The following is a 12683-nucleotide window of genomic DNA, read 5'->3' as shown; positions in this document are numbered from 1 at the left end:
ACTAATACTTTAAGTATTAAGTTGTTTTTTTACTGTATACAGGACAAAATTAATGTGTTTTTTCTTACACTACCCTGTTATAAAACTGCTAAGACTGTGACAGCAGCAAAACTGGTAAATCTAAATCTGGTATTGACTTTAGGGGTTGGTTCGACACAATATTTATGCTTTATGCTTCTCTTGCATCACCTTTAGGAATATATTGTAAAAAATTCTGGTAATTATTCTTCAACACATTAACATAATTTCCATACTCCTATATACTTACCTCAAAATATAATCAACAGTTTCATTAAAATTATTTTTTTCAGGTATTATAGCAGGCTGGTAAAGCATAAGTGAACATATGCATTTTACTTTGGAAGATCTTTCAGCGTTAATATTGATCCATGGTTACTTATTAGGGTGACTTTTTCACAGATTTTTGATTTTTAAAAATCAGAGTGGCATTGCATTAACTTGTGTGAACATTTGCTGCTTTTGCATGAAACCTAAATTTATCCAGATAATCCAAGATCATTGCTGAGACCTGGGATTTATTTAAAAAAGCAATATTTTTATATATTTTTTTATATTGCTGCTTTCCCTGTGCCATTTTAAAATGGCTTTTAAGACCCAAGTGGTTACCATGTATTTATACTAACAATCTATTATTTCCTATCAGTCTGTTAAATGTATGATTGAAAGTGTTTAGTAAGTTTCTGTTTAATACGTTATAACAATATACGCTGGGTTGGACAGAAATCTTAAAAGCTGGTAATTTTGATGTGCTCACTGCCTGTGCTAAAAGAAGATTTATGGAAAACAGCACTCTAACTCCAGGTCACAACACTATAAAATGTGGACAAGTTGATGCAAAAAACTGTATAAACTAGTATGTACTAATTATGGATCCTAAAGGATCATACCATGCGTAGCTCAAATCCAAGAAAATAAATGGGCATCACTGTTGTGTAAATATACTTACAGTACTGTATGAAATCTGTCTGCAAGTCATTTCTAACCTCCAGGAAACTTTTTCCTTTTTTGCTACCAACTATGAGGGCCTCTGAATCATATACTGCAATGCATGCTACTTCTGCTTTTACTCTGTCAAACTCTGTGCACTACAAAGGAAGAGAAAAAAGGACAAAACATTGTATTAGCTTATGAAACACCATGCAAACTTATATCAAATAATAGATTCATCCTACTGGAAATATCTTTGTTCTGGTGCAATTCTTCTCTGGTGAATACCTGGAAGTTATCACTCTGACTTCTCACTCTGTAAATGCTTGCTGCCTGGCTGCCATGCTTAACTTTATGGCTACAAAACTTCACTGTTCTATTGAACTTGTGCTCTATGTTACATGAACAATGACTGTGCCACACTGACCCCAAGTTCTGCATTCATTTCAGTGAAAATGTCATGCTTCTGCCTGCTTTCTACACCTCCCTATGGGTTCAGAAACACAAATACAAATCAAGTGGAGGCAAGTGGAGCAAATAGAAGAAAAGAATAGTAGGGTTTCTACCCATCTGAATGTTACACTGACATTCTTACTAACCCTTTTACAAGAGAATATTCACTTTGACAAGGGCACATGACTCTAGTCAGGCCATGCATTCAACAGCTTCATCCTCTTTAATAGTCTCTGGAATATTTTGGAATTCCTCACAGTCTTTACTGTTCTTGACATATTATACCAGACAAACTGGGGGGTAGCATGCAACTACTGTAAATGCTTCAGGACCAGGAATGAAGCATGGCTTTACCTTTGGTTGAAACTGGAGTTAAGCAACGTGTGGGATTTGCAAAGCAAGCACTCGTTACTTTTTTACCTATAAATGCCATTTCTCTAGCACTGTTCCTGCTAAATGGAGGTGTCCCTTATGGCCCATTTTGCACAATAAAATGATCTTCTATTTCTCCATTAGACAAGGATTTGCATGTTCTACAACAAGCATAAGGCACCATAAACCCATGATAGTGAAGGACTAATACCAGAGAGAAAAATGTTTAAAAATCCAACAATCAGATGGTTTAAGCTTTTTTCTTCAAAAAAATCTTCAGCTGACGTTGCTTTGGTGTGCATTTTTTTTCTGTTACACTTTGTGTACAGTACTAAGAACCTATCCTGCACAATAGAAATGTCACAAATAAAACTGCACTCTACTGGTGCATGCACGACCAGTAATCAGTTTGTATTAGCAATTGTAGTAGAGCTCAAATTGATTAACGTATTGCTTGGATTTGTCAATGTAAAGGTATTGCTAGTTCTTACTTGCTGCATGGCAGAGGTTGTTAAGAACTTCCTGTCCACCCTTTAACCTAAATATATATAAATACATTTGTATTTACAGATAAAAGTTGGATTATTTTACCATTCTCTCCAGCGCAGACATTAAATTTATTACAACGTCTCTTCCCGCCAGGATTTCACTACTTTGTGACAAGGCTGAAGTTAGAACAGACATTCTGTGAATATAAAAAAAACAAAAAACTACAAATTAAAAAATAAAAATAGAAGTAAGTCTTTACCATATTATCTGTAAACTGTGTGTAAAACTATGCTGATATCTGCTACTGTGAAATTGTTCATTGCAATTTCTGCTTTTAAACTTTTCCAGCAGAGTAAAAAAATCAGTTGATCCTGTTAAAAATGTACTCAATAGCTTTTCCTGTTGTGGGCCTGAACATGGCAGAAAAGCATTTGTTGCACTGTAGTCTCAAGGAATGGTGTTAGTCCTGCTCAGGTTTCTTTTCATAAACTACTGGGAAAGCTGATAGGACTATACATTCACACAACAGATTGCACAAGACAGCTCTGAAATCCCGTCAGGATCAACAGGTCTGGTTTGTAAACTTATTAAACAAAGCACTATCAAAAGGTATAACTGCTGAAGACAGAAAGTTTAAATTAGTTTTCATTCCGTCTCTATTTCCTAATCCAAAGTAATCTTCCCTCCCACAAATCTATAATTACCAACATTCTACTTGCTGTCAGTTTACAGTTTGTTTACATCCCAGTGCCTGGACATTGCAGCCCTCTAGATTTTTATGGTGCTATCTGCACTTGTTTCAGTACACAACCCCACAAAAGTCTATAAAGGACTGAAAACCAACAGGCAATAACCAGCTTACAGAAGTTAGGTATCTGTAGAGAGGAAGGTTGGGTTACTTTAGGGCAGGGAATGGAAGCAAACTTTATAACTGCACTTTAATAGATGTGCAAATCCACTAACAATGAATGTCAATTGCGTATCGATGCAAAATGTTACAATAGTATCCTAAATGTATGGTATGAGATTTTTTTGCTGTTCTCTTGTGGAAGGTACTAGCTTAGTTCTAGTGAATTCTACATGGAAAGAATGTAGAAGAAGGTGTGATGTTACAATTAGATGTTAATGAACAAATTAGTCATGAAGAAAAGCCTGGATTGGGGTAGCTGCAAGAACTCCAACAGAAAATCGAGTCTCCTAAATTATTAAGACATATAAAGCTCCAACCAGTTGGGTTGGATGAACAGAGTGACACATACAGTCGTTGCCAAAATTATTGGTGCCCTGAAAATTCTTGCAATTACAAAGGCTTTGGTATTGTCACGTTTATTTCTTTTGCTGGCAACAAAAGTACACAAAAAAGAGAAAAAAAACAAAATTATGGACAAAATTATTGGCACTCTCAACTTATTAATTGGTAGCACACCCTTTGGAAGGAATAACTGATGTTTATTGCTTTCTGTAACAATCAGTAAGTCATCTCTCTACTGGAATTTTGGACCACTCTTCCAGCTGCTCCAGGCATCTAAGATTTGAAGGATTCCTTCTCCCAAATGCTGTTTTTAGATCTCTCCACAGGTTCTCTATGGGATTTAGATCTGGACTCATTGCTGGCCACTTCAGAACATTCAAGCACTTTGTCTTAAACCATTTCTGGGTGTTTTTTGAAATTTGCATTGGGCCATTGTCCTGCTGTAGGACACATGACCTCCAGCTGAGACCCAGCCTTTTGATAATGGGCCCTACTTTTTGCCCCAGAATTCTTTGGTAGTCTTCAGATTTTTTAATACCATGAGTCAAGACCACCGGTTCCTAAAGCATTAAAGCAACCCCAAAACATCAGAGAACCTCCTCCATGTTTGACTGTAGGGGCTGTGTTCTTTTATTTGAAGGCTTCTTTTATTTAAATTGGAGGAAGCCAAAAATATCTGTCCTGTTGGGGGTTCATGAGCTTTGCTCTTTGCTGCATTTCCTAAATTAGAGAAAATAAAATAGGCCTGGAGTGAGTATAGAGGTTAGCAGTGTTGACCACACAATATTAGTTCCTTCTTTTCATGTTTATGCAGTGGCTTCAGTACTTGGTCTTTCTTTAGAGCTTAGCCTTGTGCCAGGTTGGACAAATCGTGTAGATGTAATGTGATCCCTTGCACTGTAGTAATGAATAACTTGATGGCCATGAACAATTTAAAAAATGTTCAGAACATCCAATCCTCATTTGCAAGTCACCATCTAAGGTAATGAGAGAAAGGCTTGTGTAGATTAGAAAATCTAGTATGCTTTCAGGAAAATTTCACTTTGTTTTAGATGCTTTCGAGATTCACATCGTGGTTCACACATAGGGTCTGATTTATTAAAGCTATCCAAGGCTGGAGAGGATACACGTTCATCAGTAAAGCTGGGTGATCCAGCAAACCTGGAATGGATTTTTTCAAAGTCATTTGCTAGCTGTACCGTATCCCTTTCAGGTTTGCGGGATCACCCAGCTTTACTGATGACCCAGCCTCGAAGAGCCTTCATAAATCAGGCCCATAGTTTTGTTTGGTATCTGATCTGCTTTTATATTCCTATTGACTTGTATGCAGAGAAAAGTAGTTCTGATGTGGACGTGTCAATTCCTAAAAGCTGCAACAGCCACATTTCAACATGAAAGTCTTTACATCTTTCTATTATTGGAAAACCAGGTACAGTCTTATATTCCTATTTAAATGCAGGCCAATATTTAATCAAATATAATGCCAGAGTGTAGTGAATAAACCAACTGTTCATCTTATTGATAGAAGAAAAACTTTCACAGAAGTGGTATTGAGGCTGACATGGCTACCTTGGCTGTCACACTGATCCAATGACTATAATACAATAGCCCATAGTGACCAAAATTCTTCAATTTATATGACTGGTATATAGTAACTGTCATAGGCAGTATAGCTTTTTGTACTTCAGATAAACTTACTGCATTGCCTTAAAATGAACGTAAAGGCAAAACCTTTTTTAGGCAGGAGCGGTGGGCACCCTTGTTCCCTGTGCCGGGTTATATATGAGCCAGCACTGAGCTCAAGCACTTGTATGTGATAGGTATGGGATGGGGTCATATGTATGGGGTATTTTTCCTGAAAGATATATAAGTTCGGCAGTTCAGCTGAGGAGAGCAGCTTATCTAACCAGTCATTAGGCTTCACATTGGTGGGATAAAGTAAAACTTATCAAAGTGTGTTACCAAGTTCTTGGGATGACCATTGTATTCCATGGACCACCAAACCAAGGCTGAATTTTCCATGCAATTCCCCCTCCTCCTTCATATTTAATATTCCAAAGTGTACAATTTACAGCCTGAACTTCTGCATTTTTTATGGTGGAATTTAGGATGGCTACTAGGATAAGCAGACTGATTCCAGAATTCAGGAAAACTGTTCCATTTTATTTGAAATGGAGACTGGAGGGCATTTTCCCCGCTTCCTGTGGTAAACACGAACAGGATAGTCCAGTGGCCCCGAGCAGGGGATGTCATATGATTGAAGTGTTGATCAGAGTGAGGTGACAACCCCTGATTTGTATCGGGAGAGGGAGGTTTCACGTGATTGAGCTCCAGTTCTTGCAGCTGTCATGTCATTGCAGTGATAGGAGATAACAGGCCCTGCATTACCCAGCAGTCCATGGGGCCACACTACACCAGGTCAGAATGACAGAAATCTGGCCCCCCATATACAGCTACCCTGGCCTTGTCCGGGCCCCTCTAGAAGTTGCACTGAGCAGCCAATGGCACAGTTTTATATAAGAAGCACACCCAGAGTTAGATGGCCATGTTGTACACAAACAGTAGCCAGCCATTCTATATGGATACATGTTCTCTTTAGTAACTAAAACCCGGGCTACTCATTACATAGTCCAATAACTGACTCTGATGCCACGCCCCCGCGTATCACAAGCACCAATCAGGAGCCAGCTGTTTTCCTGCCCTGACACGCAACCGGAAGCCGCGTTTGCCCGACCGTACATGCAAAATGAACAGCAGCATTATTATAGCCATCCGCCGCACACAGCTCCGCGGGCTCTGCCTTACCTAAGAAGGTGACGCTGCCTCAGGCGCCGCGTGTTGCTTCCTATACCAGCAGAGCCCACTACGGCATGCAACTGTGCAGCTGGCCTCAGGTGTAACTTGTATTGCGGCACTGCCCGTCTACACACAAATTAATTTATTTCTTCATTATTTTTTCTCTCTCCGTGCTCACACTAAAGTCAGAATGCATAGCGCATGATCGTGTGCCGCGCTGCACTCTGGGAGTTGTAGTCCGCCAATCAGCGGCTGATGAACGTGATTACAGCCCAGGGAACTACACATCCCATCGACCTCTGCGATCCACGCTACGTAGAGTTTAATGGAACAAAGCTAATGCAGCGGCCTCTGTACGGTGATTGCCTGGCGCTATGGCTGTGTACATAGGTCTCCTTCTAGGCATATCTATTCTGCTCAAAATAGACTTAAAAGCCCTGAAGTCATTCGAAACACATTGTATATATTTTGGGATAAAGCTCTAGGGGGGTGAATGTGTCCAGTATAACAACTAAAAAGTAGCTGTAACAGCTATAGGTGCAATTAGAGACCCCTATATTATGCATATAAATGATTATCTATATAATGTATATAAATGAAGGAAGCCAACAGCAAGCAGAGCAGTTAAAAAACACACACTACAGGATGTCAATTGTTGGATTTGTTAGTGTGCTTTAGATCATTATTGTGTTAAACATTTCAACTCTAACCTTTTGATAGGTGACCTCACATTATAATCAAGTATTAATAGTTTTTTTTACTAAATAGGATTTATATAGTGCCAAGCATATTTTAATAAGATATACAATTCATACTTTACTAAATTGTGATTTCAATTGGCCCATGCCTTAAATCATCAAAGTACTTCAGAAAACAAATTAACCTCCATGCTTTAAAGTTGGTATCACATTCTTCTAACTATATACCATATTTTATTTGGTTTGCACCATATGTGTACTGCTATTTTTACTAAGCCACTTTATCTTTGATTTGGTAGTTTTTGTTCCACAAGATCTGGGCTTTACCCACATTTTGAATGCCAAACCAAAGTCCTGTTTGAAAATTCTCTGCTTGGACAGCAACAGTTTTTTTCCTGGCATGCTCCTATGCAATATAATTGGTACAATCTCCTTATGATTACCTGCACTTTGACTCTGAAACTGTTTCTCTTTAGGGTCCTGCAGTGACATTTCTGGGATTCTTGGAGACTTCTTTTAATGTCAGATGGCCAGCTAAGTTTGCTGAGCAGACTGTCCTGGATGATTTTACAGATGCTTGAAATCTATTCCATCTGTAGTACATTTTCTTTTCTTTGCAATAATTGAATTAAAATATTTTGGCATCTATTTGTTTGCTAGACACACAGACATCCACAACCTCTTCCGTCTTCTAATCCTGACATGATGACACCTCAGACATGGACCTGATCACTGCTCACTTCTTTCTTAAGAACTTTCTTAGTCCTAATAGACACGTATCTCGAGGGCGCAGCTTCCTCCTCCTCTAATGCATTTCACAATTCTCTAGGCTAGGGCTACATACACCTGTTAGGCTTTTGTCATTGAAAAGGATCTTCAGGAACATTTCCAACGACAAAAGACAAAAAGATGAATGAATGAGCGCTGTACATACAGCGCCATTCTGCTCTATAGAGAAGGGGTATAATGAGCGAGTGGCACCCTGTTGCTCTCTCTCTCCTTCACTTGTATTGCAGTTGTTCGTCGTTCATGGATCAGCCAGGACGAATCCATGAACAATTTTGGACAAGCGCTGTACACACATCAGATTCCCGTCCAATATGGCAGCAGTCCTCAACCTGTGGTCCGCAAGAAAATTTTGGTGGTTCGTGGCTCTGGCTGGTGCAGCCCCCAGCGAGGTCAGGAGAAGGTCGGAGTCGCGGACAATGCCTCTCCTATGCATCGCAGGCTCAGGGCGGTCTCTGGACGCAACCCATCACTGGCTCACACCTGCAATTGGAGAGTGAGTGGGTTCTGGCATCATGAAGTCACTATGGGGGTAGTTTCTTCCTCTTGTGAAACACGGCTTCCCGCACATGCTTGGTCCGAAGTCTGTAAATTTAGTAATCTGTGACGTCCAAAAGGTTGGGACCACTGTGATATGGGGTCTTAGAGGTGCTCCAGTGTGTCTATTCTGTGCCAAGCCTGAGCCCAGTCCCAAACCAGCCCAGCCTAACAGAAAACAAGCTGGCAATACAACTTTTAGTACACTTAGAATTTCATATAGTTTCCAGTGGCTGTATGTTGCAGAAATAGAAAATGTTGGATGATTAGATTTGGTGCTGTTTAACAATGAATTGGACTTTCACATGAACTGTGCTTATCAAGCAGGTCTCTACTCCCCTAAAGTAACCCACCAACACTCTTATTTATACAAATCAGGATGCAGATGATAGACAGAAAGAGGCAAGGTGAATATGTAGTACAGCAGGATTGAGGAGTACTAATGCAAAGTGCTGCAATGTTTTCAGGAATCTACGTATGGCACATTGCTGATCTTGCTTAGTAGCCATAAATTGCCTGCATTAAATAAAGGAGCATGGGGACCCTCTGGGTCCAACATAAAATATGCAATGAATATAAGAAAAGGTTTTACTTTAAACTTTAATTTGTTTGTTGTGGAGGATAATGAGAAACAAGGGAAGACATACTGTATATAAGCATATTAAATGCAAGCTTTTAACATCCACTTATGTTTTTTTTAGTTAACATTGATCCTACCACTATACAGTTGTGATAAGCAGCTACAGAAATGTTGGAGTTGAGCTTATTATTACTACAAAGGTTCCCATTATTAATAAATATAAGATTCCTCATGTTTTTCATTCTGGTTACTGGTAAATCACTTTATATTAGGTTCTAATCCAGAAGCAATGCTCCCTTCCAGCACAGAGGACTTGCGGCACACTTTCTATTAGAAAGCAGAGAGGCATATCACTGATTATATTGCTATAATACTTTGTTAGGTCCCTATCAGCACCACTAGAGTATTCTCAGTAGGAGCTGTGACAGGTTTCACTCTTTCTAACAAGTTTCATTTATTAAATTTAGTTGTCTAAGTATGTAGGGATTTGCCCACATTTTAGTGATTTTCTGGAGAAGATGGAAACACCAGCTGCTACAATAGGTAAACCAACCAGCTAAATGAATAAAGCTTGGTCTACACTGACATTTTCCCTAGCATTTAACCTGAGGCTTTAAAAGCCAATGTTTGAAATTCCCATTCCGATGGGCTACTCTATACCGTTTCCTTAAGGCACGTTTATGAGCGTTATCTATAACGCTGCTTGCAACATTTAAAAAACTAAAACCCGGGGTTAATGCTGGAAAACGCCCAAAAACGTAGCAGTAAACGCTTCCATTGATAGCAATTGGGTGTTTTTCCGCGTTTATAAGCACTTGAAACGTAAATGCGTTAAAAACGCGGAATATAAGTTTTCCAGCGCTTTACAGACAAGTTTTAAAACCCTAATAAAACTGCTTAAAAACGCATATAAATGCAATAGGAACATTTACATGCGTTTTTAAAAACATCCGTGTAGACCCAGCCCAATGGATTTCCTGTAAACTAGTTTAAGTTTAAAGCTCAGTGTTCTCCCTAGACACCATTTGCTGGATATATCATCTGGCAGTTTATCCTTTCCACCTACATAGGTGTCCGTCATTAGGCTGTTTAGTTCAGGTTCAGTCTGGGCTTTGCGCAGAGAACTGCCAGTGAGTCCAGGAAGCCAGCTAGGAGGATCAGGACAAATATTATACATTGTACCTTTTGCCTATTTTATATCTTTTCCCCGAAGTCTGTTAGCAGCACTGACAAGCTGCAGATCTCACTGAAAGTGTGCTGCAGGTCAAATCAAAAAATGATCATTAACAGATCATTGCAACATGGCTAAGCTCTGGTATACCGCTGCTTGGTTTGCTATAATAAATGGGCAGGCTCAGACCTCATGTTGGAGCCAGCAATCCTGCACAGTTCCCAGTGGCTGGCACCTTGCTTGACACTAGTAGTGAACCACTGGTAGCAATACATTTGTGGAGTGTGTCCTGGGTAGAATTGTGAAGCTTAACTGTGGAACCACTTGCTGATTGGGTCTCCAATTGCCATACATTCTAAAAGATTGTCATTTTTTTGTAGGGCGAGTTAGCCTGAAACAGAAAAATGTAAATTCTCAAATCTATTTAAGCAACAGGAAGTGATTACAATCTAAAGAGGAATAATGTTTCTACACCAAACTGCCACACTGATGGTTAGCAGAAGTAGGTTAGATAATGCTGGTTGTCGTTTAACTTGGAAGACTACAAACACCTACTAAAAGATTAATATGTATATAGCTCCATATAAAAAGTGAGTGTTGCAGTAAATGCTGTTTTTTAATTAACCATTTTAAGGTGAGTTATCCTTTCCTGAGAGGTTACTTGTTATGTTGTTTTGCTGTAGATCCAAACACTGGTCTGTCCGAGTGCTGTAATCATTGTTTTTACTTTAGAGTGTCACCATTGATCTTGGTTTTTACACAATCTGTGTTTGCACCTATTTTCTTGCAATTTGTGGCAGAACCTTAAAATAAACATCGATAGCCACTACAAGGAGCCCAAAAACAATTGATCCCTTCAAGTTGCTAAACATAGGAACATCTTGATTGTGCACAGATGGTCGTTAAAAGTAGTTTAATTAAATTTTATGCGTCAACATAAAAAAAACAAAAAAACAACCATTCTCATAATAAATTGAGATTACAGAGTAGCTGCATAAACAGCATCTGTGCTATCACAAAAAAATAACACATTTTCTAACCAATCATTTTCATTTCCTCATAAATGTGAAAATGTGTTATTGTTAGGTCTTTGCAAATGTGTCAATAGGAAAAAAAAATAAATCATGAAATGTGTGAATACTTTCCAGTTAAACTCTGCTCCATAGTGCCTAACATGGAAGCTTTGAAGAATATTATAATCTTTAGCGGGATAAAAGCATTTAAGAAGTCTCTCCTTCCCTACTATTCTCTCACACAGGATATAAATGTATATTGTGACTGTTTGTAAGTAGCTGAGGAGTTTTGCTGAGTCTTGAAGTTAATTATATTTGTGCTTTTGTTATGTTTTGTAGATGATTGAATTATGTTGAAGCTAGTTGTACTCTTCTTATCAGTAAACTAATGTCCGCTCCCCCCTTTTTGCCTTGAAACTCTCCCTTTCCTCCCTACGTCCATTTATCCGTTCCCTTGACAAAAATATCTTGTTCTAAGAGAACCACAAGAACATTTGTCATGTCTGCTAATTGTCTGTAGTCATGTGATCATGCACTGATCATGCCTTTGAACTGTTATATAAACTGTGTGCAAACAATAACGTTTTGAGAGTGATCTAACTTCTAACTACACATTGAGTTGCGTGTGTTACTCACTCTACCAGCGCTGTAAACAGAAGCTATCAGAAAGAGGGACAATTGATCTGGGATCAATAGGAGATTGCCTTAACACTGTCTTTTGCAGAGAAAGACTAATACATTGTCAGGAGGTTAGTGTGAACTTTGTAAGAGGTAATTATTATCTGTATATGTTACCACGTACAAATATTAAGCATCCATATACTAAAAAGCCACCCTCGCTAAGTATTCTACATATATATATATATATATATACTTTATGTTAGGGGTCATTGATCTTCTTCATCCTCCAGCTGCTTGTGGATCTTTAATGGCGCACAGAAGAGAACTTTCACTGCAGTTTTTTCCTGTATGTCCATGGACAACAGAACCCCGAATGATATGTCCTTTATAACCTGAGCAAATTAAGTGGGGTGGGCATCATTTAACCCAGAAAAGGTTTGGCACTAAACCACAGAGAAGGATGTGTGGTGACAAACCACAGACTTAGTAGAGTACTGTGTGAAAAAAATTCTTTCAATTTGAGGGGTGATTTTCTTTTCTATTGTACTAGATTTAGGCTTGAACATGAAGTGATATTTCTGGTGCTTTGTAACGCCATAAAATACATTGTGGTTGTGGCCAAGTCATAGAAGCCTCAGAATTTTATACTGTATCTTATTTTTATATGGGCTTTTTATATAAGGACAAGACTTTTTGGATGACTGCATGCTTTGCAAATTATTATGATCCAATATACATATCCAAAGCTGCAATCAGCTCCTAGAGAGATGCTTGTGTATGAATAGAGGAAAACCTGGCTTCTCTTTTTGATGCTCAGGGCTGATCAAACAATATTCATAAAACTGTATAGCAGGATAACTATGTGGAGAAGATGAATGCAAACCTGAGAGCTACAGCCACCTATAGGACATGTCTCCTAAAGTATTTTAAAAACATGTTTGTTTTTTATTATACTTATTATTACTAA

At 38.6% G+C, this 12683-nt stretch overlaps 1 protein-coding gene across 3 annotated transcripts in view; it reads right to left on the bottom strand.

The window, feature by feature from the left end:
• GTF2I (general transcription factor IIi) overlaps positions 1 to 6507 on the bottom strand; it is a 38684-nt gene extending 32177 nt beyond the window's left edge. For 2 of the 3 annotated variants that reach the window (XM_072415828.1, XM_072415844.1), the window contains exons 1-3: positions 6320 to 6507; positions 2365 to 2458; positions 968 to 1106 (exon numbers count right to left, since the gene is read on the bottom strand). In XM_072415828.1, coding sequence (XP_072271929.1) covers positions 968 to 1106; positions 2365 to 2457 — 232 coding nt within the window. In that variant the 5' untranslated portion in view covers position 2458; positions 6320 to 6507. The remainder of the gene's footprint in view (positions 1 to 967; positions 1107 to 2364; positions 2459 to 6319) is intronic. The other variant, XM_072415836.1, reaches the window with a different exon arrangement.
• Between the last annotated feature and the right edge of the window lie 6176 nt (positions 6508 to 12683).

The sequence above is a fragment of the Pyxicephalus adspersus genome, chromosome 1 (genome assembly GCF_032062135.1).
Source record: "Pyxicephalus adspersus chromosome 1, UCB_Pads_2.0, whole genome shotgun sequence".
In the NCBI taxonomy this organism is placed as follows: Eukaryota; Metazoa; Chordata; class Amphibia; order Anura; family Pyxicephalidae; genus Pyxicephalus; species Pyxicephalus adspersus.
The sequence above is the reverse complement of the archived record's forward strand: the minus strand, read 5'-3'. Positions and strand labels throughout refer to the sequence as shown.